This window comes from Diadema antillarum, unplaced genomic scaffold (genome assembly GCF_040938485.1).
Source record: "Diadema antillarum isolate AM-2024a unplaced genomic scaffold, OU_Dant_1.0 seq00000369_RagTag, whole genome shotgun sequence".
Taxonomy (NCBI): Eukaryota; Metazoa; Echinodermata; class Echinoidea; order Diadematoida; family Diadematidae; genus Diadema; species Diadema antillarum.
Window position 1 is genome coordinate 1,104,785 of NW_027271370.1, and position 23,880 is coordinate 1,128,664.

Consider the following 23,880-nt stretch of genomic DNA (forward strand, 5'->3'; position numbering starts at 1 on the left):
AGAATCCGACATGTATATATATCCAGCTTTCAAAATTAATTGAATACATGTGTAATGTTGAGCTTACAATAACATTCAATGTTATCAACTACAGCATAGCCGAGTGTCTTTTTATCTGATTATTTTTGGTAGCATGGCAGAGTAGTATGGATCAATTAACTAGACAGTCTATTCAAAGCTTGCATTCCAGGTGTGAGACACATTAAGACCATGTTTAGTGATGATTAGTCCTATGACATTGTGTGAATGTATATGTACACACACATATACATAATCTTATTTACATATATGTGAGATACGAGGGGAAAAAAAGATGCTTAGCTTCAAAATTTATATTCCTCTTACTGTTCCTCCTTTTTTGGAAAAAGTGCACGGGTTGCCCAAAGTGAAATATTGGACTCTGTTGGAAATCAAACATATCAATATACACATCCATGTACGTATATGCGCACACACATTACTTTATTTTGTATATAAATATGTATGTATATATATATATATATATATATATATATATATATATATATATATATATATATATATATGAAGAGTTTGTTTGCAAAAACCAATAAGTCCATTTTTGAAGATTTTGAAGTACGGTCTCTGTCATAAAGTACAAAATAATACCTTTCAAATGATATATTGGTCATTACATATGAAGGTATATTTTTGAAGTTATGGTCAAAAGAAGCAAAAATTTTCTTATTATTCACTTTATTTTTCTTGACTTTTAATCGCAAATATCTCCATTTAACAAATATGGACTTATCGGTTTTTGCAAACAAACTCTTCATATATATTATTATTATCATATTATTATATTATATCATATTATATCATATTACATTATATTATTCATTAAAATCAAGATTGGTTATTAATTCATTCCCTGCATTCCTCTGGTGTGACTTTATTATTATATATTATATATGAAGAGTTTGTTTGCAAAAACCGATAAGTCCATATTTGAAGATTTTGAAGTACGATCTCTGTCATAATGTACAAAATAATACCTTTTGAATAATATATTGGTCACTACATGATGCAATATTTGGTACCCTGGGGTACCAAATGAAAATTCGCCATTTTGTTGAATTAATTATTTTTTTTCAGCGCTGTACCCTGGCTTACCAAAAAATGTGTCAAAATATTTTTTAGTATTATTATGCACAAAAATGTTTTCTTATTTGTGATTATGCAACAATTAATGCATGCAAGTGTACTTCGAAAAACACCTATGGTGCTAGTTCATTGCGACGACTTTGCCGTATCCGAATTAGGAATCGGCGTATCTGAATTCGGATACGCATTATAAAATAATGGGCATGAAATGGCGCTATACAACGCGGTACCCTGGGTTACAACGGTACCCCGGTGTACGGCGTGCCGAATCACATATAAAGGTATATTTTTGAAGTTATGGTCAAAAGAAGCAAACATTTTCTTATTATTCTATTTATTTTTCTTGACCTTTAATCGCAAATATCTCCATTTGGCAAATATGGACTTATCGGTTTTTGCAAACGAACTCTTCATATATATATATATATATATATATATATATATATATATATATATATATATATACATATACATAATGTATATATAGATATATAGAACCCAAAAAACGAAAGGAAGAACTCAGTACCAGTAATGCATAGTATCCAACATCAAATTTGCAATGTGTCACACACTTCTTTCAGGGTTTCAAACAATGATTTCATAGTAACATAACAAAGGGTTTCAGATAAAGATTGTACAGTAGCATGAGTACAGTAACATAAAAATGTCACTATAAAATAATTGTCTGAAATCCTGAAGATGATGTGATGTGTTGAAAAAATTTAGTGCATATACCTGTTGGACATTAGTAATGGACTCCTGGGCACTGTTTCATGAAAGTTGTCAGCCCTAACAAGTTCTCACTCTCTGACAATCGGCATAGTAATAGTCAAAGACCAGGGCTTCTCAGTCAATCAAAACCAAGGATTTTACTGAAATTGTCACAGACTCACAACTTGTCAGGACTTACAACTTTCATTAAAACAGTGCCCTGATCTCTATCTTTCATCTCTTGTATATCATATATATATATCATCAAAAATAACATAAGGACAACTTACTCCAAATATATATATATACAGGTATATATATATACACACACACACACACAAAGTTCTCTTTCATCCATGTCCCCATTACCATGGTAAACAATGGGGACTGTACGTATGACTATATTATACACGTACTCTCATTTTCACTCAATGTATTTCTCCCAGTCACACGTTATGAACTTTCCAAGCATTGATCAAATCTATGTGTCATCATTGCTGAATAAGGCTACAAAATTTTGCGATGGAACGGTGATAAAGAAAATACAAATAGAGACATTCATCAAAACTTATACTATTATAATTTTGAATGGATTACTTGATTTTCTCAAACATCACTGACATGTTCTACTAATACAGTGTCTTGCTGCTTTCACTGAATCCACATAATGAGTTGATTCCATTTTGACAAGAATCATGTGTTGACACATATGACTGGGAGCACTGTCAAAGTTGGAAATCATTCAGTCCTGAAGAAAAATAATTTGCAACAGAGTGGATATGTGACAGCAGACATACCTCATACTTTATTGCTGCTATCCATCACAGCAGAGCATAAAGTGAAGTGATACCACAGACATGGACTGCACATGTGTATATCAAATTGCTTTCATCACACAAGAATGTGAAAATCATAATAAATACAGTCATGGCCCAAGGATCATTATCTGTGTGTATATCTGGCATTTATATGTATTAAGTTGTAAGGTACAAAAGCAAGTCTTACCTCCCTGGCTTATTTACTTCCCTTTATAGAGTGTGCTCAATGTCACTGCATTCACAATCAGTCAAAGGAGGCCAAAGCTTTCAATCCTAGCAGAATTTCTGTCAGACATACTGACATAGTTTCAGTGAAGACTGAAAGCTCAGCTAGGCCCCTTTGTCTCAATTTTACTCTACTGGCTCTCTATAATTGGATACTAAGTTTTCAGCAGCTTATTCTGCATTTACAATGTTCACACACCCAACTACACAATGCATAGTGTATATTGTGCATAATTATGGTTCAGTGAATTGAAGCCATGGAACCCCAATCTATAGATCCCTAGTTTGAGTTTGTTGGCAGCAGAGGTAGCGTAATTTACGCAAGGCACATAATCCTCTATTTTCCAGTCTGTTGGGATTGTGAACTCCACAGTTGATTGCCCTTATGTGTTGTGTTGCTTTCTTCAATAGTGGCTAAGCAAAATACAACAAGTTATATCCACTTCATACAGTAAAAGTGAAAATTTTTGCAGTGTTGAAATTTTCGCGCATTTCGCGCAACCAGAAACTAGTCCGAAAATAAAAGCATGCAAATATTTTTGCTTGCTGTATGTTGCAGTAGCACATGCCGACTAAGCAGAATTAAAAACGCGCGAAACCAATCTTACCAGCCGAGCAAGAAAAATTACATGTGCAAAAATATCCACTTTTACAGTATTTGGTTTTGTCTAAAGCAAATACAAAGATATATTCAAACTGAGAGACAACCACTTCTTAACTGCAACTATTAAGTGCACGATGAAACCACATATTCCACTTTTCGTTACAAGTACAACGCACAGATTTACTGCATGTCTTAAATTATCTCATCACATACATATTTGTAATTCTCAACAAATTGGCAGCCTTCATCTACTCATGGTTTGCCCTTGTTGGACAGTGAAGGATCAGACAAAATTTGATAGTGATGATTTTTAGGCAGGCACCGATATTAAAAATCCCATACAGCAGACCTTTCTCTTTCCCCTTACGTAATCTGTGAGATGCTGTGAATTCTCAAGTCATCAATACATGCATGATGTATAAAGGTGTAAATGTATGAAGGTTTTAGAAAGTTCCAGTTTCAGAGGTTTTTTGACAATATGTTATATCTTATGGAAAAGTATGTTTGACAAGACCCCTTTTCCATTATTTCTTTTAATTTATTTCATAGCTCAAGAATAATTTATTTCCTAACCAAAATTATGTTGGTGATGGTGGGTATGGTGAATATCCGACTTGACCTAACGCAACATAGGTATAATGACCTTCTTTTGTACAGTATAATTTAGTTGTTTGTTTAAATGCCATCAAATTTGAACAGCTTATCTTGGAAGCACATAAAGGTCCTCTAAAAGGAACAGACCACAAAATGATTCATTCAAAGTCCTTCCCATATTCAGACAATGTTTGTTTGTTTGTTTGCTTTTTTTTTGGGGGGGGGGGCTAAATGCATACAAGCATTTATGTTGGCTACAAAATGGAAGATGAATGTATGTTCTGTAACAAGCAACTGTACGCAATATCTTGATATGTTCAAAGGTTATGATAACCAACTTCCACTGTGTGGCATATGAATAATACCACTATGTGGCAGACATCTTCACCTCTTCCTTTCAAGACAGATGCCAATATCCACAAGCATACTTACGTTCCACAAATTTCTGAAACATAGGCTATATTGCATTGTATCAATGCTAAATGTCAAAATTGCAGCAAAAAATATACAATTTTCAAGTGATCTAGGCCAGTCTGCTGCCATGCACAAACATATTTTGCGTACCATTTAAGCAACACTTTACAAGATCAGTCTGTGGAAATTCATATCCTAATCTGGAAAGAGTTCCTGAAGTTATCTTAAAGAAAACATCTCAACTGCAATGATCTTCTCACCATGTCCAAAAAGACTAGTCACAGAATATTTGATGAGCAGCCAACACAAATTCTTCATGCTGTGTCCATCAAAATGTATATCCTTCAGAGCATTTCTGGCTGTCAGGCAAATTGTACTGCTCACACTTGAGTTTGTTTCTTCATGCCAGTAAGGATCAGAATGACGGTGATTTAAGAAGGGCTTAAAAGACGAGAGTGCTAGCTGTTCTCTGCTTGCTGTGTCTCTTCTCTTCCTGCTGTCTCTCCATGTTTGGCTGCAGAAGCTGCCTCAATATCCTTCTCCCAGTACTTGATCCCGCCAATGGCTCTCTGAAGCTGGTCCAGTCGCATCTCCTTCTCTACTCTCTCTTGATTGAGGGCTGCTAGTCGCTTCTGCTCTAGGGCCTCTATATGTTCTTGGTGCCACTTCTCTAGCAGGGCTGTGTATCCAGCCACACCTTCTTCCTCCAGGGCAGGGAGCCGTGAGGCCATCTCCTGTTCCATCAGGGCATCAAGGCCCTCACTTGATACTTTATTTTGATTAGTCAGCTCCTGAACAGTGTTCTAGGAAATTCAAACCATACAAATCACATTTAACAGACTTGGCACAGCATATCATTGAGAAAATATCTGGCCCACAAACAAACAGGAAAAACAAAAGCATTGATATAGATTACAATTTTAGCTTTACAAAGTGTGAATAACTAGCTATGGTATTTTTGAATGATATTTTGATATGTCAGGATATCCAAAGTAAGAAAGGGTAATAGATCTCTCTGAAATCATCTATGTGAAACTGTCAGTTTCCACTCACTGAGACACTTACACACAACATGAACTTAATCTCCAGCAGTTCTGTAACTGAAGGATGGACATTGAGGATTTGCTGATTTTGCCAATACTAGGGCCTTGATGCTTAATCCCCTCTGGGCTAAAGCATTTGATACAGAAGTTGAGATCCCAGAAGCCCATGGATGTTTCTTGCTAGGTTTAGTTTGAAACCTCTGGTATCTATCACACATGATGAAAGAACACACAGGCATATGAGGAATACCCTAATAACAACTTTCATTCCTATCCGTCATATCAAACACCTTCTTACTCGAGGGGTGTGCATGGTAACGAGTTTGATGTAACCTATTAGGCACAACACACTAAGCCTCTTTGCACAAAGTGCATCCTCTTTTTTTTTAAATATATTTATCACTGCAGTCACCTGAAATAATACTTGAAGGCCTTCTGATGCATCTCCCGTACTGAACTCAGTTTCCAGTCTGTTGATCTGAATGAATGAAATATGGTAGTTATGCAGATGCCACTATCACATAATTGTTTTAACCTTAACTAGGCCGGGGGGGGGGGGGGGGGGGGGGGGGGGGGGGGGGGGGCCAAGGCCGCCCCCCCCCCCCTCGACGTTTCGCGCGATGTATCGCTATCGCGAGAAGCTATCGCCGCGACGTTTCATGACTTTTTTCTTTCGAGTCTCCCGCATCTTTTGACACCAAATTTGCGAAGCCCGGGCACGCGGTTCCGAAGTTGCGCATAAATATGCACATGCATGTCAGACCAAAAATTGCTCAAAAACGTGAATTCGAGTACAATTTCAATGCAAACTGTGTTTACAGGCAAATTTCATAAAAGCATGATTATTTGGGGGTTTTATTGATTAAAATCAATTAATAACACATTTTCTTGTTCGGATCAATGTCGCGGATAAATTTCATTGAAAAAACAATGAAAAACATAAAGTCAAAAAACAAGGAAATACATAAGAAATTCAAAAAACAATAAAATACTTAGGAAATTTTTTCTGATTGTGCAATTTTTTCTCTTACATTTGCTAAGGACACTAAAAAGAATATTTACCCAAAAAAATTTGCCTGTTTTGAGCTTTATTTGGTGATTTATACCAAATTGTCCGATTTCATGCATCATTATGCATAAATTAGCATAATTTAGTGTAAATGATACTTTTTGAAAAAATTAACTTCATGGTACTTTAGATTACATCATAAGCAATGTGTGTCCCAATTTTCGTCGCAATCGCGCGGTCGACGACCGAGATCTGGCGGGGGCCTGGGAGGCCCCCCCACCCCCGGCTCTATCATCTACCTAAATAGCCCGGCCTAGTTAGGGTTAAGCAACTAACATGAAATATGAAACTCAAGAACTAACTCAGCAACTAACATGAAATATGAAACACAAGAACAAATAACAGAAAATAACAAAACTAATGAGAGTTACAGAGGAAAAGAATAACATTTGAGATAATAGTACTCTGAATTAGGCTGCAAAGGGAAATGTGTGTTGCAATGATCACTACAGCTCAAACTTCTGCCCACTAAAACAGAATAGACCTTACGATTTATGGGTTGTTGTTTTTTTTTGTCAGACTCTACAAGAAAATAGTGGAGTCAACAGTAAGAACGTACCAAGGTAAATAAATGCCTTTGAAAGACCATCACTCATTCATGATGTACTGTAAAGTAGTGTTTTGACAGAGTAACATTAGTGTGCAGGAAACAGAAGTGCCAAATGTAATGTGAAATAATAGTACTAATTAAATCTGAAGGCCGTGTCACACCAGCCTTGCGTGCGACTTCCGAAGAACATTTTTGCTATCCGGAGGTCCCCGCAGATGACCCGCACATGACAGTACCTAGCATGTATCTCAAAAGTAGTTACCCGGAGGTGCGCACGCTGGCTCTATTTACCCGCTGCCAAAAAAGGCCCTGTCACACCAGCTAAGCGGGCTTATTGCGTATGGGGATTTTTCAGCACACAGAATAATTTCTGCGGCCGGACAAGGTTTAGGGCGAGTTTGGCGTGGGTATTACATGATAAACGTGTGATACCTAAGTCCTTCTTGCGTGTATTCAGTTGAACTGCATGTTAGGCGCGTGGGTGTCACGTGATAGCTTTGTGATAGCTTCTTTTATGTCAGTTACGGGCGACATACGGGCTCTGCGAAGTACCTGCGCCACAACTGCGTGTTATCTGCGTACTAGTCGCCTGCGAGATGAGTGCTAGCCTGAACAATAGGCTGGTTCGAGTGGATGGGCAAACAATCATTTGTCAACTAGCTTTCAAGAAGTGAAGATGCCCCGTAGACGGAAAGTGTACAAGGGCAGATAACGTCAAGTGGATGGACAGCCACAAAGCCCGGAAGATTCACAGCAAATGCATCAAATTGCTGCTGAAGTCCATTCGACGGATGAAGTCCTGTCCGAAAGGGACCAGGTAGTCCTCGACGCCACAGAGGACAGAGGACAAAGAAGAGAATGAGCCCACAAATGGCACGCACTCCCTTCACATAGGCATAGATCAGCGGGCAACTTACCTACTTCAAGTAGGAAACCCTTACCGGTAGCACCTCACAGGCAACTCCAAAGCAGGTACTTCGCAATCCCCGTAAGTCGCTCGTAACAGAAAATGGATCGGTTTCAAAGCTCTCACGCGAGTCACACGGAACGTACGAAAGTAGAAGCTAAGTAGCACGCGTCTAGTAAGTAAGAAACACGTGCGAAAATTGCAAACATTCTTGTCCGCCCGCGGAAAATCTTCTACGTGCTTTAAACTACCTCCTCGCCACAAGCCCGCGTAGCTTGCCCGGACAGGTGTGACACCGCCTTGAAATCAAAACGTAAGAAATTCAATTTTATGTTACATGAGCAGCTAAAATAGCACTGTTCCCTCATGTTTCATGTCAAAGAGATATTACATATTAAGAGAAATCAAATCATATCTTCCTATTTTGCATTTGGTGAAACTATGAGATAAAATACAAAATACAGTTACCTGGTATATTAAAACAACAGTAACAAAAAACCTCATTACATCCTATTATGGAAGAAGTAGAAAATCCTATCAATGTTAGCAGAACTTTTATGCAGGTGACATTCTATGTAATGACATGCAGTGATGTTGACTAAAACTCTCCCATATTTGAGAAGTAGCAAAACAAGAAAGTTGATTTGCAAATATCAACCATTAGGTGCCCCATGACAAGACATGCTAAAATTTCCATTAACATAATTCGTAATATCAATCTTTATGATGACATGGCTTATTATTCCTTTTTTTCCCTTCACACCAATAATCTTAATCTAGATTGGCCATTATAGTGGACTGTAAGAAGCAATGGCAAATTTTATGATTTATCAGAACAAAGATACATTACACAGAATTTTGCTTACATGATATAAAGCAAATTGCTTAATGCTTGTGTAAGCCTTATTCTAATCTTTTATGAAGAATGTATGATTTTCATTTCACATACAATTGTAAATGCATACTGTAATTTTGTGAATATCTCCACGAAATTCAAGCTTACCACTTCTGAACAGATCTTAATATCCCCAACACTGCAAACTGACTGCAGAGTTTTGACAGCTTGATCTAATCTCCCTGTCATGGCATGGCCAATAACATGGTAACTTGCTGCAAGTGTGCTCTTGACATCACGTGTTGAATCAGCTAGGGTCATTCCAATGTCCCATCGCTCTTCCTGCACAACAAAGAAAGATGATCCCCATTCAAATGCAATTCTGATGAAATCACATATTATTGGGCTTATTCAACAATCAAGAATGCCAACAATTTGTGTGTGTTGCACTACAAGGTGTGTATTCTTGGAATGGCTATGTTTGAAGGCTTTACCAATGCACACATACAACATACAATGCTCTAATCTAATGTCTTTCCCATTCTCTGACTTCTGAATTTTGTACTCTGAACAAAATAACCAATGATGTAGACTCGAGACAGAATCATCCATTCTAAAGATAACTTTAAACATGACTGAAATATGAGCTATTCACCCCGCACTGTGCCCAAGGAGAGATAAAGGTTAAACAAAAAATGCATGTATAATATGTAACTTGCACATTGTTATTTTGTTACCTGAGGTATTTCTTCTCTCTTCATATACGCATGGCATGCATGAAGGGCAAGGAGCTGGGATAAATGGCAGTTTTCCAATGTCTCTTCACGCATCATTACTATGGCAACATCACAGGCACCTGCAAAATGAAAAGCGAAAAATATTACAAATTTGTAATTGTAACATGTTTTTCAGCACTTTTTTGCGATCTAGATTTCAACTTTGCATTAAAAAATACATATGCATGATATTTCCCCAGCACAGGCAATATTTCCACCTGCATAACTTGTAGGTTCATAAGTAATAGAACAATACACACACCTCAAATAAATATGCACACCAACACCATCCAAGATATAAGATGAACCACTTGTACATTTTGAACTGAAAGAATTACCAGAAGTGGTAATGCCTGCATCCCATAACACACTTCGTTTTAGATTATTAAAAGTGTTTCCATGGCAAATCAAACATAGAAGTGGTGATATTCAGGAAGTGAATAAAAAAATAAAAATAAACTGAATTTTAATTAGAGGGCTAACAACTCCTGCATTACACAATAAAGCAAAGTGTGAAAGAAAGTTGTCAGCGCTGTCATTATACAGTATATTAATATTTGCTTCACGCATTATTGAAATGTGTGTCATGAAAGTTGGACATACAGGGAAAAAAAAATTGCCAAACATACACACAACATACACACTATCTGTCATTACCTTTGATATCATTTTCTCTCAGAAACATATCGAGGAGGAGATTGTATGTGTAATTATCTGGAAACAGGCCGTAGTCTCTCTGTAAAAGAAATATTCCTTGTATTATTGTACTACAGCAAAAAGCAAGGTATGCAAAACTTACCAACATTGAGATCATATTGCATAAGACATACAGAATTGCTGACTATCATAGGATTGTGGAAGTGGCATGCTTTGTGGGAAAAATTATCTGAGCAAATTCTCACAATCTCTGTAACAAAATGTCTCAGAGTTTTCTTTTTCATTTTGGATATTTTCTTGTCAACTCCATATGAATCATTAAGTTTTATTTTCAGACAGTGTCTATCATTCCATCTTGAGAAAAAAAAATACACCTTGCCATTATCTGTTAGAATGAATCCACCTAGGCATCTGAAGAATGTTCCTGCCCAACAAACATGTGATGTTTAAGTTTCCCAGTTGATCAGTCAAATTAAAATTCTAAGTATACTGGGCCTAAAAATGCTGTTCTTTGTACCAAGCTGAAAAATGTCATGATCCAGCCATATAGATACTCACATACTAGTCATTGAATAAATGGAAACTATATTACTTTAACAGTATTATGCAACATTATCTAATACCTTTGTTGATATTCATTTCATTGTCTAACCAATTTCCGTATTCTTCAAGGATTTCTGTCACGCTAATGATTAAATGACACCTGATGTTAAACAAGCCTGCGGTTATGAAGGTCCCATGACATACACGTTTCCTCTGGAACCCAAGCATTTTCCTGTCATTGACAAGTTATAATCATGCTCAGGAAGTTTATCCAATTGTATTGTACTTGTTATTTTTAATAAATTTCATTTCAGAAATATGAAGTAAATGACATGGGATGAATGCATATGACTTCACATCTGGAATACAGTCATTGACAAAGATTGCACAATATCATTCTCAATAAAATATAGATGCAGACACTACTGCAATTCTCCTACCTTATTTTGTAAGACCTTGAGTGCCTGTTCATGGAAGCCAAGCTCCATGCACAACCTAAGCCATGAGTGTACTGTTGACTGGCGCAAGTGGTGGGCCACTGGCGAGTGTCGATAACTACAAAGGAACACATGGCAGGAAAAAGGAGTGTCAACAGTACCAACATTAGCAGTGTTCTACTTTCAGGTATAACTCATTACACATTTAGCAATATACTGTTCTGTTTTGAAGTACAGCTTATCATTTAACTGCTAGTATTATAAACATGCAAAACACACATACTCTAACGCAAACACACACACACACACACCTAAAGATGAATTATAATTAGGACATGCTAGAAAACCTATACAAGGGAAGCATAATTTATAATAGCGAAAATTCATGCTTGTACATCCTTTAGAATTCCAGTCTTTTCTTTTCTACTTTGAAAAAAAAAATGTTGTTTCATATAACAGGACAGTGAAAGGGCAAAGTAGCATGATCAACGCTTGTTTGACTGTAATGAATGCAGGAAGATACTTAAGCAGTGAAGTTCATGTCACATCCTGTGCTAATTTTTCTGAGAAAAGCGGAACACATTTGGACAATACAACTGTGATTACGGTTTGGTCCAAAATTACTTCATGATCAGAAAGAAAAGATATAAAAGTATTCTTAAATTCAATGCTGTGCTGTTCATTAACAGCAGTTGATTGATTCATTAATTTTTTGGCTTTCTTTATAATGTCTGGTTAACCCGTTGAGGACGAGTCCCAAGTATACTCGGGCAGGTGTCTATGGGAAATGCATGGTGTAGCAAAATCAGTCTGTCCTCAGCAGGTTAAAACATTGCTTCTTGTGTCTGTATGTAGGCAAACAGCTTGTCCACTTTGAGATTCGAAAATCATAAACCAATAAGGGAACTAACTCACTGTATTAAATGACATTCCTTGTTATCAGAATTTCACATTGCTACATGATCTATCGTTCATGGTAGTACTTGTAAAGATGAAGTGTGTGCTGTATTAATGCAACATAAACTCAACACTAACATTGTACATGTATCTCATTTATCTCTACAGTGAAGGATCTTTCCTTTTCTCATCATGGGTATGATAACTTTCTTTTTCTATTCTACTTGAATACTACTTGAAAGGATACTCAGTACTCAAAGTCACAGAATCTACTTTACCTGTACAAATAATCTGCTGCAACATCCAGTTCATCTCTATCATAGACATTGTCAATATACTGAAAGAAAAACAGCAATGTAGATACTTAGAATGATAGATAACATTATTTGGCTGAGAAGAGATCATATTAAAAACTGTGTAAATGGAAACAAGTTTAAAAGTTTGATGAAAACCTCATAAAAACCTATACAGTCAGTATTATTGCAGGTATACCTCTCTAAGAATTCTATGTCACAAAAACGGAAAAAATTTCTTTGCAAAAAAAAAAAAAGTACCTGACATATAAATGTGTCCTTTGTCTTGCTTATAACTGTGATTCTTACCGTAAGTGTGAAAGTAATTCAAAATCTACACTTTGATGTAATTGGATGTTTCTCACCTTGTGGAGCTCCACTGACAGGACAGGCTCTTTTAGGTCATAGAACGATCTGTCTAAGTTGATCTTCAGTTCATCTGTTTGCAAAAACAATAACCAGTACTGGTACTTGAAGGGGTGAAATGTTGCATTTAGCAAGTTTATTCATTTTGTTCACACTACATTCTTCACTACATGTGTTTCTGTGACCACGCACCTCATGGCACTCAGCATGACTATACTCTGCTAAGACAGATGTACTTTAATGGCAAAGATTGTGTGATAATCTAAAATACTGAATGATTTTCCCCCTATAAAGCAATCCTAATTTATAAGGATAACACAAGTTAATTTTTCTTCATCACTTTGGTGAAATCAAAGAGGGGTTTACATTGTTATCAATTTTTTTTCACTTTTATATCAATATAATATACTTCCAAAGCAGTTGTCCAAACAATGTGAAAGTGACAATGAAGCAAAGGTCCAAATTGTGTCCAAAAAGTGATTTCAGGGAGTTCATGCACTGTATTATGACCAAAACGATTCTACCACACCAGCCCACTTATGGTCACCTACATCATACTTACCCATGTCAACAATTATCCTTTCCCTGTTGATCCATGTATCATTAGCATGGTAGGCATCTGACAGAAGTGTTCTCGTTGCTGTAAAGCAATCAAATCCAAAATATATTATTATTATTATCTTTTTCATTGAATGCTTGAGACAGTATTTACTTCAGCAACAAAAAGCTAGATTTTGCAATACTGGCAACAATAACCATGATAACTGTAGATCTCTCTCTCTACACAAGTGACCTTAAAATGGATTTATACCAAAACACAGAAAATCCATTTTTGGTAGAGGGTACAAAACAATTCTAAATGGAACTCAAACTCTAACTGTTAGCTAGCCCAAACATACATTGCTACATCAATCATCAGTCATGAGTAAGACAAGACCTTTATTCCTCTGATGAGCAATCACATCTACAGCTGGCTCACAGGATCTACTTCTTTGCCTAAAGGCCAGGCCTATTTTAGGGCAAGTCCAAGATAAGGTCCCCTCAGAAGGCAAAATTTCATCTTTGCTCAATATTGACATGTTTGGTATCATTTTGAAGCTTATGAGTTGAAGTTTTGATTTCCGTGGAGGAAAAAATGATATTATGTAAATTTATGCAAATTTCAAGGGCTTCATTTGCATAAATGTGAAACACAGCGTTACGTATGGGACATTTATAAAAATTCATATTAATTCAAAGGAAAGCAAATGATATTTGATTAATATGTGGACATAAGAAGTTCATCACATAGTTTAACTTGGTATGAAAATTTAGGGATTATGCAAATGATTATGCAAATTAGCTCGTGTCCTATCATGAGATGTCCCATACGTAACAAAATGAGGTCATTTTTTTAGGTTTTTTCTGAAATTGCTAAGGTTATTTTAATGCCCTTTTGGAAAGTTCTAATTTATTGTTTAGAGAAATTAAATACCAGAGAAAAAAGAAAAAAAAGTTAAAGAAATATTTTTTATTAGGCATTGAAATAATGTTACGTATGGGACAAATGCGTTACGTATGGGACATCCTCATACATATTGCATGTGAATGCATGTAGCTAGCTGGGAAGGTCTCTCAGTACACAAATGGTCAATCATCCTGAAGAAAGCATCCCAACATTGTAGCTACACTTGTACTTTTTGAGTTATAGACACTTGAAACAATACATGAACTTGACTGAACAATTTTCAGAAAGGGGGAGGGGAAAATGTCAAAATACACAATGACAAATCAGCATTAAAGGAATGGTATAGTTTTTTTGTAGAAATGGGTATTCAGTTTTCAACATTTAAAGAGCTGATTGGAAACCAATTATATGAATTACTTAAGAGCATAAAATCCTAAGACTAGAGGAATTCAAAGTTTATGTGATGGAGATCCAATTTGAAATGGTTGTGATATGGAAAAAAAAAAGTAAAATGATTTTTTTTTCATTGCAAGTGATACACAAATTGTCCTTATTCAGTTTTCAGTAGTAGCCACAACAAAATTCATGGGTATACATACTGAGTTTTGATTCGAATCAATGACCTGACTGCTAGACAGACATCATATATCTCGATCACTGGGGTTCCACGCAGCAGGTATTGCTTATTTATTAAACTTAATATTTCTTGTGTCAAGTTGTTTTTTGTTGAAACTAAATGGCAAACTGCCCTTCATCAATGCAAGTAAACACTTTAAACTATTCAATTTTTCAGTAGTAACTATCCTGATAAAAATAGGGCATATATACTCAGGTTGGTCATAAAAAATATAGAATATGATTGAATGTGATTATGATGGTAAATATTTGGGGAATATTGTTCCCTTGTCAATCTGGATCAGTATTTGAGTTATTTCAACTGATTCCACCTCAGTAATTATGCAAAAAAATTGTTTAAATGGGTATTTTGCAAAAGTATTTTGCAAAATACCCATAAACATGGTTCTCCACACACTAAACGAATGGGGGACAAAGGGCATGCATACCCAGAGTGGTCATAAAAATATAAAAATATGATTGAATATGATTATGATGGTGAATATTTGGGGAATATTGTTTCCTTGACAATCTGGATCAGTATTTGAGTAGTTTCAATTGATTTTACTTCAATAATTATGCAAAATACCCATAAACATGGTTCTTCACACACTAAATGAATGGGGGACAAACTGTCCCATACGTAACTGTCCCATACGTAACACGTCATGTCTGTCTTTAATTAGATCCTGTAATTAGAGCTTTTTGCCTAATGACATGAAACTTACCTGTGATAATCTTGAGTGTTGTGACTTTCATCACAGTGAGTTACAAGTTGTAGAATGATATACTTTCAGAGAGTTTTGAGGTTGAAAAAAATGTTCAAAAAAACAAAATTTTTCTGGTCCCATACGTAACGGCTCATATTTTCTCTTCTAGAATAGAATTGTCAAGGTCATTTTTCTCAATTTTTTACAAGAATATACTTCTTCTAGATATCAATCACCATGATGAAGTTCAATATGATCAAAGGCCATTAACACTATTTTTCAGGTCATAAAAGTCTCTGAATGTCCCATACGTAACGTGCGCGTTATCTTGGACTTGCCCTTTAAAGGGCAAGGGCAAGGGCATGGACACCATATTCTGAGTAATCTGACTTCTTGAATACGCACAACCAGATAACCATATGGCATGATGAATCTTCCGATCCGAGGTTTTGAAGTTTTGCTTGTTTGTTTTCTAATCTTGCCAACATGATGATGTCTCCATGTAGTCTATGTCTATGGGGAATTTATTCAGAGGTGTGAGACCTAACTTTAGGCCAATATCCCAGTTCTCCCAACCCTGGTGACAATTTACAGGGTGCTAGAATTTGGCCCACAGTACAATTCAGGGCCCGTGGAATGGAGGCACTTTTTTGTACCATACACACAGAGAATACATTAGGTGTCAACATTTTGGCCCCCCCTTTTTTTTTTATCCCGAAAGTGCGTAAGTGGCACTAGAATTAAGTAGAGAGAAATATAGAAACCTTGTTGAAGCGTGAGCGCGTTAAGGTTTTGTTTTTGTGTAAAGACCTTATTTCTTTTTTGTCAGCTGAAGAAACCCGATGGAAGTGCCCCCCCCCCCCCCCCCCACACACACACACACACTTTTGAAAACGTGGCGCCGGCGGTGCAACTGTACAATAGACATGATAGAGTTTAAATTCTAGTAGTGGTACATGTAGACCTCTATATGACAGAGTGAGGCAGGTTAAGTGCTACTTCTACTATAGTACTAGTAGTAGATTAACCCCAAACCCCAACCAAGACGTTCCATTAACATGGTTAAATAGTATTAGTGGGCCTACATAATTATATAGGCTATACCCGTTACCATTGGTTACTGCCATACCGGTTACAGCCTAGAGCAAAATCATCTACGGTACGGTAAGATCTCCTAGGTAAGACCCCGTACAATAGTCCTATCTCATGCCGCGTCCCGTATTGCCATAGACAGTCTAGACTCTAACTGTTAGAGACCATCTAGACTATATCGCGATATCGCGTATTCGCAGTATCCGTATGATAGCCCTACTACATATCGACCACCTTCTTTTAAACCGGCCGTGTATTAATTGGCGCACTGAATGCTTAATACGCACTTCACTGCGCGCAAAGCACATAAAAATGGATTGGCTTTGACTGTTGATGAAAAATTCACTGTTCATTAATGGTTTTAATCAAGGACAAAATTTCGAATGAATGTTTTCACCGAATAGTAATGTAATGTCTATGGAGGTTTCTAAAAAGCTTCGTACAACACGGTGTTCAATGCAACTCGGTTTGCGTGCATTGTCAATGCAAACACAGTGGTCGATCTCAATAAGGAGCGTTACCGCCGCGGGGAACTGAAACGAGGCCACGCAAGTTCGACGGCGATATTTTTGCACTGAAACTTCGAATCGAAAAGGGAACAATGGCATTTGATAGAGCTGGAATTACTCAATCACGTAGGTCAAGTTTTTAACGTAAATTTCAGTGTTAAATATTCTTATCAAGCAAATAAACATTAGGCAGTCGATGACAGTAGTAGGTCCAACCATATATTATAGGGCTCACACCCGTAAATACAAGGGAATGCCCCAGGCCCCTTCACAAATTCGTACCAAAGATACCAAAATAAATGAAGAAAAAAATTGATTAAAAATCAATGATATAGTTTGGCAAAAAACTGAATAGCTGTAGATATTGAGTATGAATTCCTCTACAAGTTGCATTTTGGTTGGAAGATGAAAGCTTTTCTGGTGGAATTTGAGGGGACTATATTTCATTGGGTACGTGTACGGAAAATGGGTGATTTTTTGACTTGAGTGATAAGAACTCGTAGTCTGGCTTTGCGGACCCCTGGACAGAATTTGAACTGAATTATCCACCCTGAGAATTTGATGGATGAAAGGGTATATCTAACTTATCCAGGTTAGTGAAGCTGAAACACCTCATTTCTCCCAGCTGTTTTACAGAATTTTTTGAAATTTGATTTTTAACACACATCCCTATGGGGAAATATTTATGGGTGTGAGTGAGCCCTATACCTTTACTATTAGTTGATCTCTGCAAACATATATAGGAGTATGTGGGACTATGACGGATTGAGCTACATGGTCTACGCAGCTTTACAATACCATACTGGCATAGAAAGGTCTAGGTTTAAATTATTTTTCTCTCATGCATAAGTAAACACCGTACTCACGTTGAGCTTTGCAGTCATGAGCGCAGACAAAGCGACTTTTCCTCATCAATGAGGACAAGAACGACGGCAATCTTTGGGAGTAAATTCGACTCATCGACGAGGCCATGGTTGTTGTTGTCGTTGTTCTAATTCTTAGCTTTATAAGAGGCGCGCACATGTAATTTAGTAGTCTTTATTCAAAGAGAATTCGCTTGAGAACGACAGCGAAGAAGTCTTCGATTAATAAATCTTATCAGTTATCAATGACTTTATCATTTATCTTCTTAAGAACCCAAGTGTAGATAGGTGTGATCTTCTTTGGTTTGATTTGACCCAGGAAAAACAACTCATAAAGACTGATATTCATTCATATATTTCTTTGCTTATACTCCACAAGGCAGTTCAATGACATTTAGGCCTATATTTCATTTCATTTCATTTCTATTTTTTCATATTTCTCAATGAATGATAAAAAATACATCAAATGTAACAAAACTGAATAATACATGATGTCCAGTTAGGAGACATACATAGAATACTGTAAACATATAACACATAGTGGTCGATCGATAAAAGTTGGAATATATGAATGAATGCTAAAGAAATACGAAGGAACCTACTAAAAAGCAAGCATAAACCGAAATAGGCCTATATAACTATAAAGCAAGCATATAGGCCTATATTCCAAGTTTCAGTTATGAATTTCTCATACAATAATAAGATATTTTGGTTCAAAGTTGGTATGGCATTGAGATGGATTTAGAGAAAATGGCCCTCTTTACCATGCTTCAAAAAGAAATTTAAAGAAAACTTATTCATTCCTATGATACACCCTTAACCTCATAATTATTATGCCTGTGAATTTGCCTTCTTCTTTATGTTGTCTTTCATGAGTGTGATTTGTTAGTAAGAGCTCTGATCTTGTATATTGTCTTGGGAAAGACACTGACATACAGGTCTTTTGACTTTGATTGCCCTTTTTGATATATATTTTCTTCTACTTTACATTTGTTTTGAATATGTTTTTATCTTTGTACTATATCAGTGATTCCTTCTGTACCAGTATATTTTGTATCTTTGTCTTTATGTAAAATCAATGATACTGAACTATGTAAACTATTCATGAAAAAATGGCTAAGAACATTACAAAACAATAAGTGCTATGCTGCGAAGATTTATGTCAAGCTATTGTAGAACTCATCTTAATGCAGTGAGAACTTTAAAACTACATTATTTCATTCAAATGCGACATCTATGAAAGCCCGATTATTTTTCTTTACAATGACAACTCACTTCGTTTACATTATGCATTCCTGCATTCCTGTGCCCTGTTTTATAAAGCTGTTCGGAAAGTTACGAACAGGTTACGAAAGACTGGTGATCAGTTCTGATGTGCTGTACTTATCAGAATTTCAATTATTCAGCACAAGAACTGATCACCAGTCGTTCGTAAGTCGTTCGTAACTTTACGAACAGCTTTATGAAACCCCCCCCCCCCCCCCCGCGAATGCGCAAGTACGACCGAGTATAAGGAAAGGCCAAGCGTGAAATGTTACATAATGGAGCAACAATGTTATATCAAACAGTGTAATCCCCATTTGTTTTGTATTTTCAGGGAAGGCATGTGCTTGAAAAGAATGCATTGTGAGATCTTCACTAGATTCCAGGTGTCATCAATTAATAAGGAACTGCAGTGGTATCTGCAGATTAAAATGAAACTTAAAGGTTGACCAAGCAATGACTAGGAAATGGGAGTTTTAGAAAGTCCTTACACTTCAAAATAATTGCTCATTATTCAGCGGTTTTTTTTTAAAGCAAAATTGTTGGGACTTTCCACTTTTGATCTGTCCTCATAAATATACTCGGCTACTTTGTACACTCCAGGAATATGATATATCACACTTTGATTTAAGGGGTTCATATATACATATATATATATATATATATATATATATATACTCCTAGATGGGTCATTTGGAAGACATTTCCATTTGTTTTATATGCAAATTTTAAAATACATGTTCAATGGCAATTTACGCAATGGAGACACGAAAATTGTCTCCTTAATGACCAGTTGTCTCCCTAATGAAGACACTTCCCCCCAATATGTCTCCCTAAGTTGCCAACTAGGGATATATATATGTGTGTGTGTGTGTGTGTGTGTGTGTGTGTGTGTGTGTGTTTGTGTTTATATAGACCTATATAAGCCTATATATCTATGTATGTATTCATATTTGGCCTGTGTAGGCCTAAACAGTAAGCGAAAATATAACAATCACAGACATTATTAGATCCATGTTTTCTAATCACTTAAAACGAACATTTTGGCACGAATGCAAACTTGGAATAGAAAATAATGAGGTACATGGAGTTGGTGGCAGCACAAGAAATTCACCAAGCCTTTCAGTAATCCTGATCACTTTTTTATTTACAATAAACACTGTCTATAAGTAGACCTTTTACAACAAAAACCCAATGTGGTGATGTTTTGAAAACAGTATACCTGCTCATCTGAAATTTGTATCACATTATTGATAGCCATCTGGTAATATAATGACAAGTTTAATTTGAACTCGAATTGAGAGTACACGCGTCTGTTCATATCTTGTCTTACTTTGGGCGATAAGCATTGATGGTTCACTCAAACTGCATCACTCTATATGTTCCAATACAAAATGTCTTTGGTTTCTTGAAGCGAAGTGATCGATAACGAACGTTCGACGACATTGCACCGATGAATCTAACACTGAATCACGGTTAACTTTCTTGATACTTAATTTGAATGCGGCCAATACTTCTCCATCTTACGTTCTTCAAATATCATTGGCTTCTCTGCCACTGGCGTAGCCAGGGGGGGGGGGCGATGGGGGCGGTCGCCCCCCCTAAGATTTGGACCGGGGATTTGGGAGGCGGAAAAAAAAATGCGTGTATACTGTATGCACATGAAGCGGGTCTCCTTTGCAACCCTTCATCAAATAAGATATTTTTTTTTAAATATTTCACTCAAAGTGTGCACCAGATCGTTGAATTTCAATTCAAAATATGCAAAATCTCTCGTGCTTGGGAGGGGTGTCCCCCTCCCAAACCCTCCCCCTCTGTACCTCTTTCCCTAGCTAAGTACACTTTTTAGATTTACAAAATATTATGAATAATTCTGAGTGCACAAGACTTATCACTTATATTCCGAAAACTCAAGGTTCCCTCATGTATAAGGGTAATTTCCCCTTTTAATCGACCCTTTCCTCCCTCAGCCCCCCCCCCATTCTTTTTTTTTTTTTTTTTTGGTGATTTCCCAAAGGTTGATTCCATCAAATATGCGTATACGATAGATATCTCAATTTCAACCTTACAAAGGCAAAAGCTCCATCGGAAGGGAAGGGTGGAGATAACACTCGCCAACGCCTTCTCCCTGCTTGCCCGCCCCCCCCCCCCCCCCCCCGCCATGCATAGAAGTAGACTGTGGCTATATACCGATCGCTTTATTTCAATTCTAAAAACGCAAAAGCTCCGCGTGCGGGAGGGGGAATCCCCCTTCCCCTAAGCTCTACCTCACTAGACTTTATACATACACACAGATGGTGCACTTTCGGAATAAGAGCTAAATTCCGTGATTTTAACACTTCGATGAAAAAGTATTCCACCAAAACTTTGCACCAGATCGCTGAATTTCAGGTCTGAAAACGCAAAATCACCTTCGTGTGGCAGGGTATATGCCCCTATCTACACCCTCGTGTGTATGCTTTTTCTGCTTGATTGCTGAACAGACAGCGTTCATGATATTCAGTGTAAGAATTAATACAAGAAGACTAGTGTATTTAAATTATACCATTTTATAGGCAAATTGTTCAATAATAATCTACACTAAAATATACTGCAACCATAAACAAGTGGGACTGTTTCAACTCGTTAAAACACGCAAAAACATGCATCAAATTGCACCATTTGCAACGTCAAAATGCAAAAAGTTCTCACCGTGGGAGGGGGACACCCCCCTCCCACACCCTCCCCTCCCCCCTCGCTAGCTCCACTTGCTCGGGTTCAGTCGCGTTCATGATATTCAGTGAAAAGAATTAATACAAGAAGTGCATTTAGATTACGCCATTTTAAAGGCAAATTGTTCCATGATAATCTACACTAAAATGTACTGCTACCTTAAACAAGTGGGACTGTTTCACGTCGATAAAACGCGCAAAAACATGCATCAAAATGCACCATTTGCAATATCAAAATGCAAAAAGTTCTTACCGTGGGAGGGGGGACACCCCCCTCCCACACCCTCCCCGCCCCCCTCGCTCGCTCCGCTCGCCCAGGTTCAGTCGCGTTCATGATATTCAGTGAAAAGATGATACAAGAAGTGTGTTTAAATTACACCATTTTATAGGCAAATTCTTCCATAATAATCTACACTAAAATATACTGCTATGTACCTTAAACAAGTGGGACTGTTTCACGTCGATAAAACGCGTAAAAACATGCATCAAATTGCACCATTTGCAACATCAAAATGCAAAAAGTTCTTCCCGTGGGAGGGGGGACATCCCCCCTCCCACACCCTCCCCTATACCCCCTCGCTCGCTCCGCTCGCTCGGGTTCAGTCGCGTTCATGATATTCAGTGAAAAGAATTAATACAAGAAGTGCATTTAGATTACACCATTTTAAAGGCAAATTGTTCCATAATAATCTACACTAAAATATACTGCTACCTTAAACAAGTGGGACTGTTTCACGTCGATAAAACGCGCAAAAAACATGCATCAAATTGCACCATTTACAACATCAAAATGCAAAAAGTTCTTACCGTGGGAGGGGGACACCCCCTCCCACACCCTCCCCTCCCCCTCGCTCGCTCCGCTCGCGAGGGTTCAGTTGCCTTCATGATATTCAATGAAAAGAATTAATACAAGAAGTGTGTTTAAATTACACCATTTTATAGGCAAATTCTTCAATAATAGTCTACACTAAAATATACTGCTATATACCTTAAACAAGTGGGACTGTTTCACGTCGATAAAACGCGCAAAAACATGCATCAAATTGCACCATTTGCAACATCAAAATGCAAAAAGTTCTTCCCGTGGGAGGGGGGACACCCCCCTCCCACACCCTCCCCTACCCCCTCGCTCGCTCCGCTCGCTCGGGTTCCGTCGCGTTCATGATATTCAGTGAAAAGAATTAAGACAAGAAGTGTATCTAAATTATACCATTTTATAGGCAAATTGTTCAATAATAATCTACATCAAAATAAACTGCTACCATAAACAAGTGGGAGTGTTTCACGTCGATAAAACGCGCAAAAACATGCATCAAATTGCACCATTTACAACATTAAAATGCAAAAAGTTCTTACCGTGGGAGGGGGGACACCCCCCTCCCACACCCTCCCCCCCCTCGCTCGCTCCGCTCGCTCGGGCTCAGTCGCTTCGCTCCCTCGCAGACTAACCGCCCCCCCCCCCAAGATGAAATCCTGGCTACGCCGTTGTTCTCTGCTACTCAGTCCTATCAGTCAAATGAAAATACAAGAAGTTTGAAGACGGTGTGTGTGTTGATGAATGATATTCTACAATCTTCAGCAGCCTTCCGTGAAATGCCCCTCCCCAGCCTCCTTGTCCAGGTGGTGATGACGCCGAGATTGGAGAGCCTTGTTGCGAATGAGTGTGTACGCCACAAACCAACGATTTCGGACACGTCTGGCTTTGATGTGTGTTATCCGGTCAAACGTCGTTTCAAGATCTGTTCAGATAAAGTAACAAATCTAAATCTATCATGTTATTAGTACATACAATATGAATATACATTGTAT

General features: G+C 37.3%; 2 protein-coding genes across 2 annotated transcripts; both read right to left on the reverse strand.

Moving 5' to 3' along the window:
* Positions 1–4,645: 4,645 nt before the first annotated feature.
* LOC139731395 (small ribosomal subunit protein mS27-like) lies at positions 4,646–10,392 on the reverse strand. The gene is made up of 5 exons (XM_071642284.1): positions 10,326–10,392; positions 9,630–9,748; positions 9,061–9,234; positions 5,944–6,009; positions 4,646–5,291 (listed from the first exon to the last, which is right to left on the reverse strand). Exons 1-5 carry the CDS (start codon positions 10,351–10,353, stop codon positions 4,947–4,949), a joined length of 732 nt encoding a protein of 243 aa, XP_071498385.1. The 5' UTR covers positions 10,354–10,392; the 3' UTR covers positions 4,646–4,946.
* A 763-nt stretch (positions 10,393–11,155) lies between these two features.
* On the reverse strand, positions 11,156–18,211 carry LOC139731396 (small ribosomal subunit protein mS27-like). The gene is made up of 5 exons (XM_071642285.1): positions 18,101–18,211; positions 13,424–13,501; positions 12,861–12,934; positions 12,481–12,539; positions 11,156–11,423 (listed from the first exon to the last, which is right to left on the reverse strand). The coding sequence occupies exons 1-5, from the start codon at positions 18,204–18,206 to the stop codon at positions 11,291–11,293; spliced, it is 450 nt and encodes a 149-aa protein (XP_071498386.1). The 5' UTR covers positions 18,207–18,211; the 3' UTR covers positions 11,156–11,290.
* Between the last annotated feature and the right edge of the window lie 5,669 nt (positions 18,212–23,880).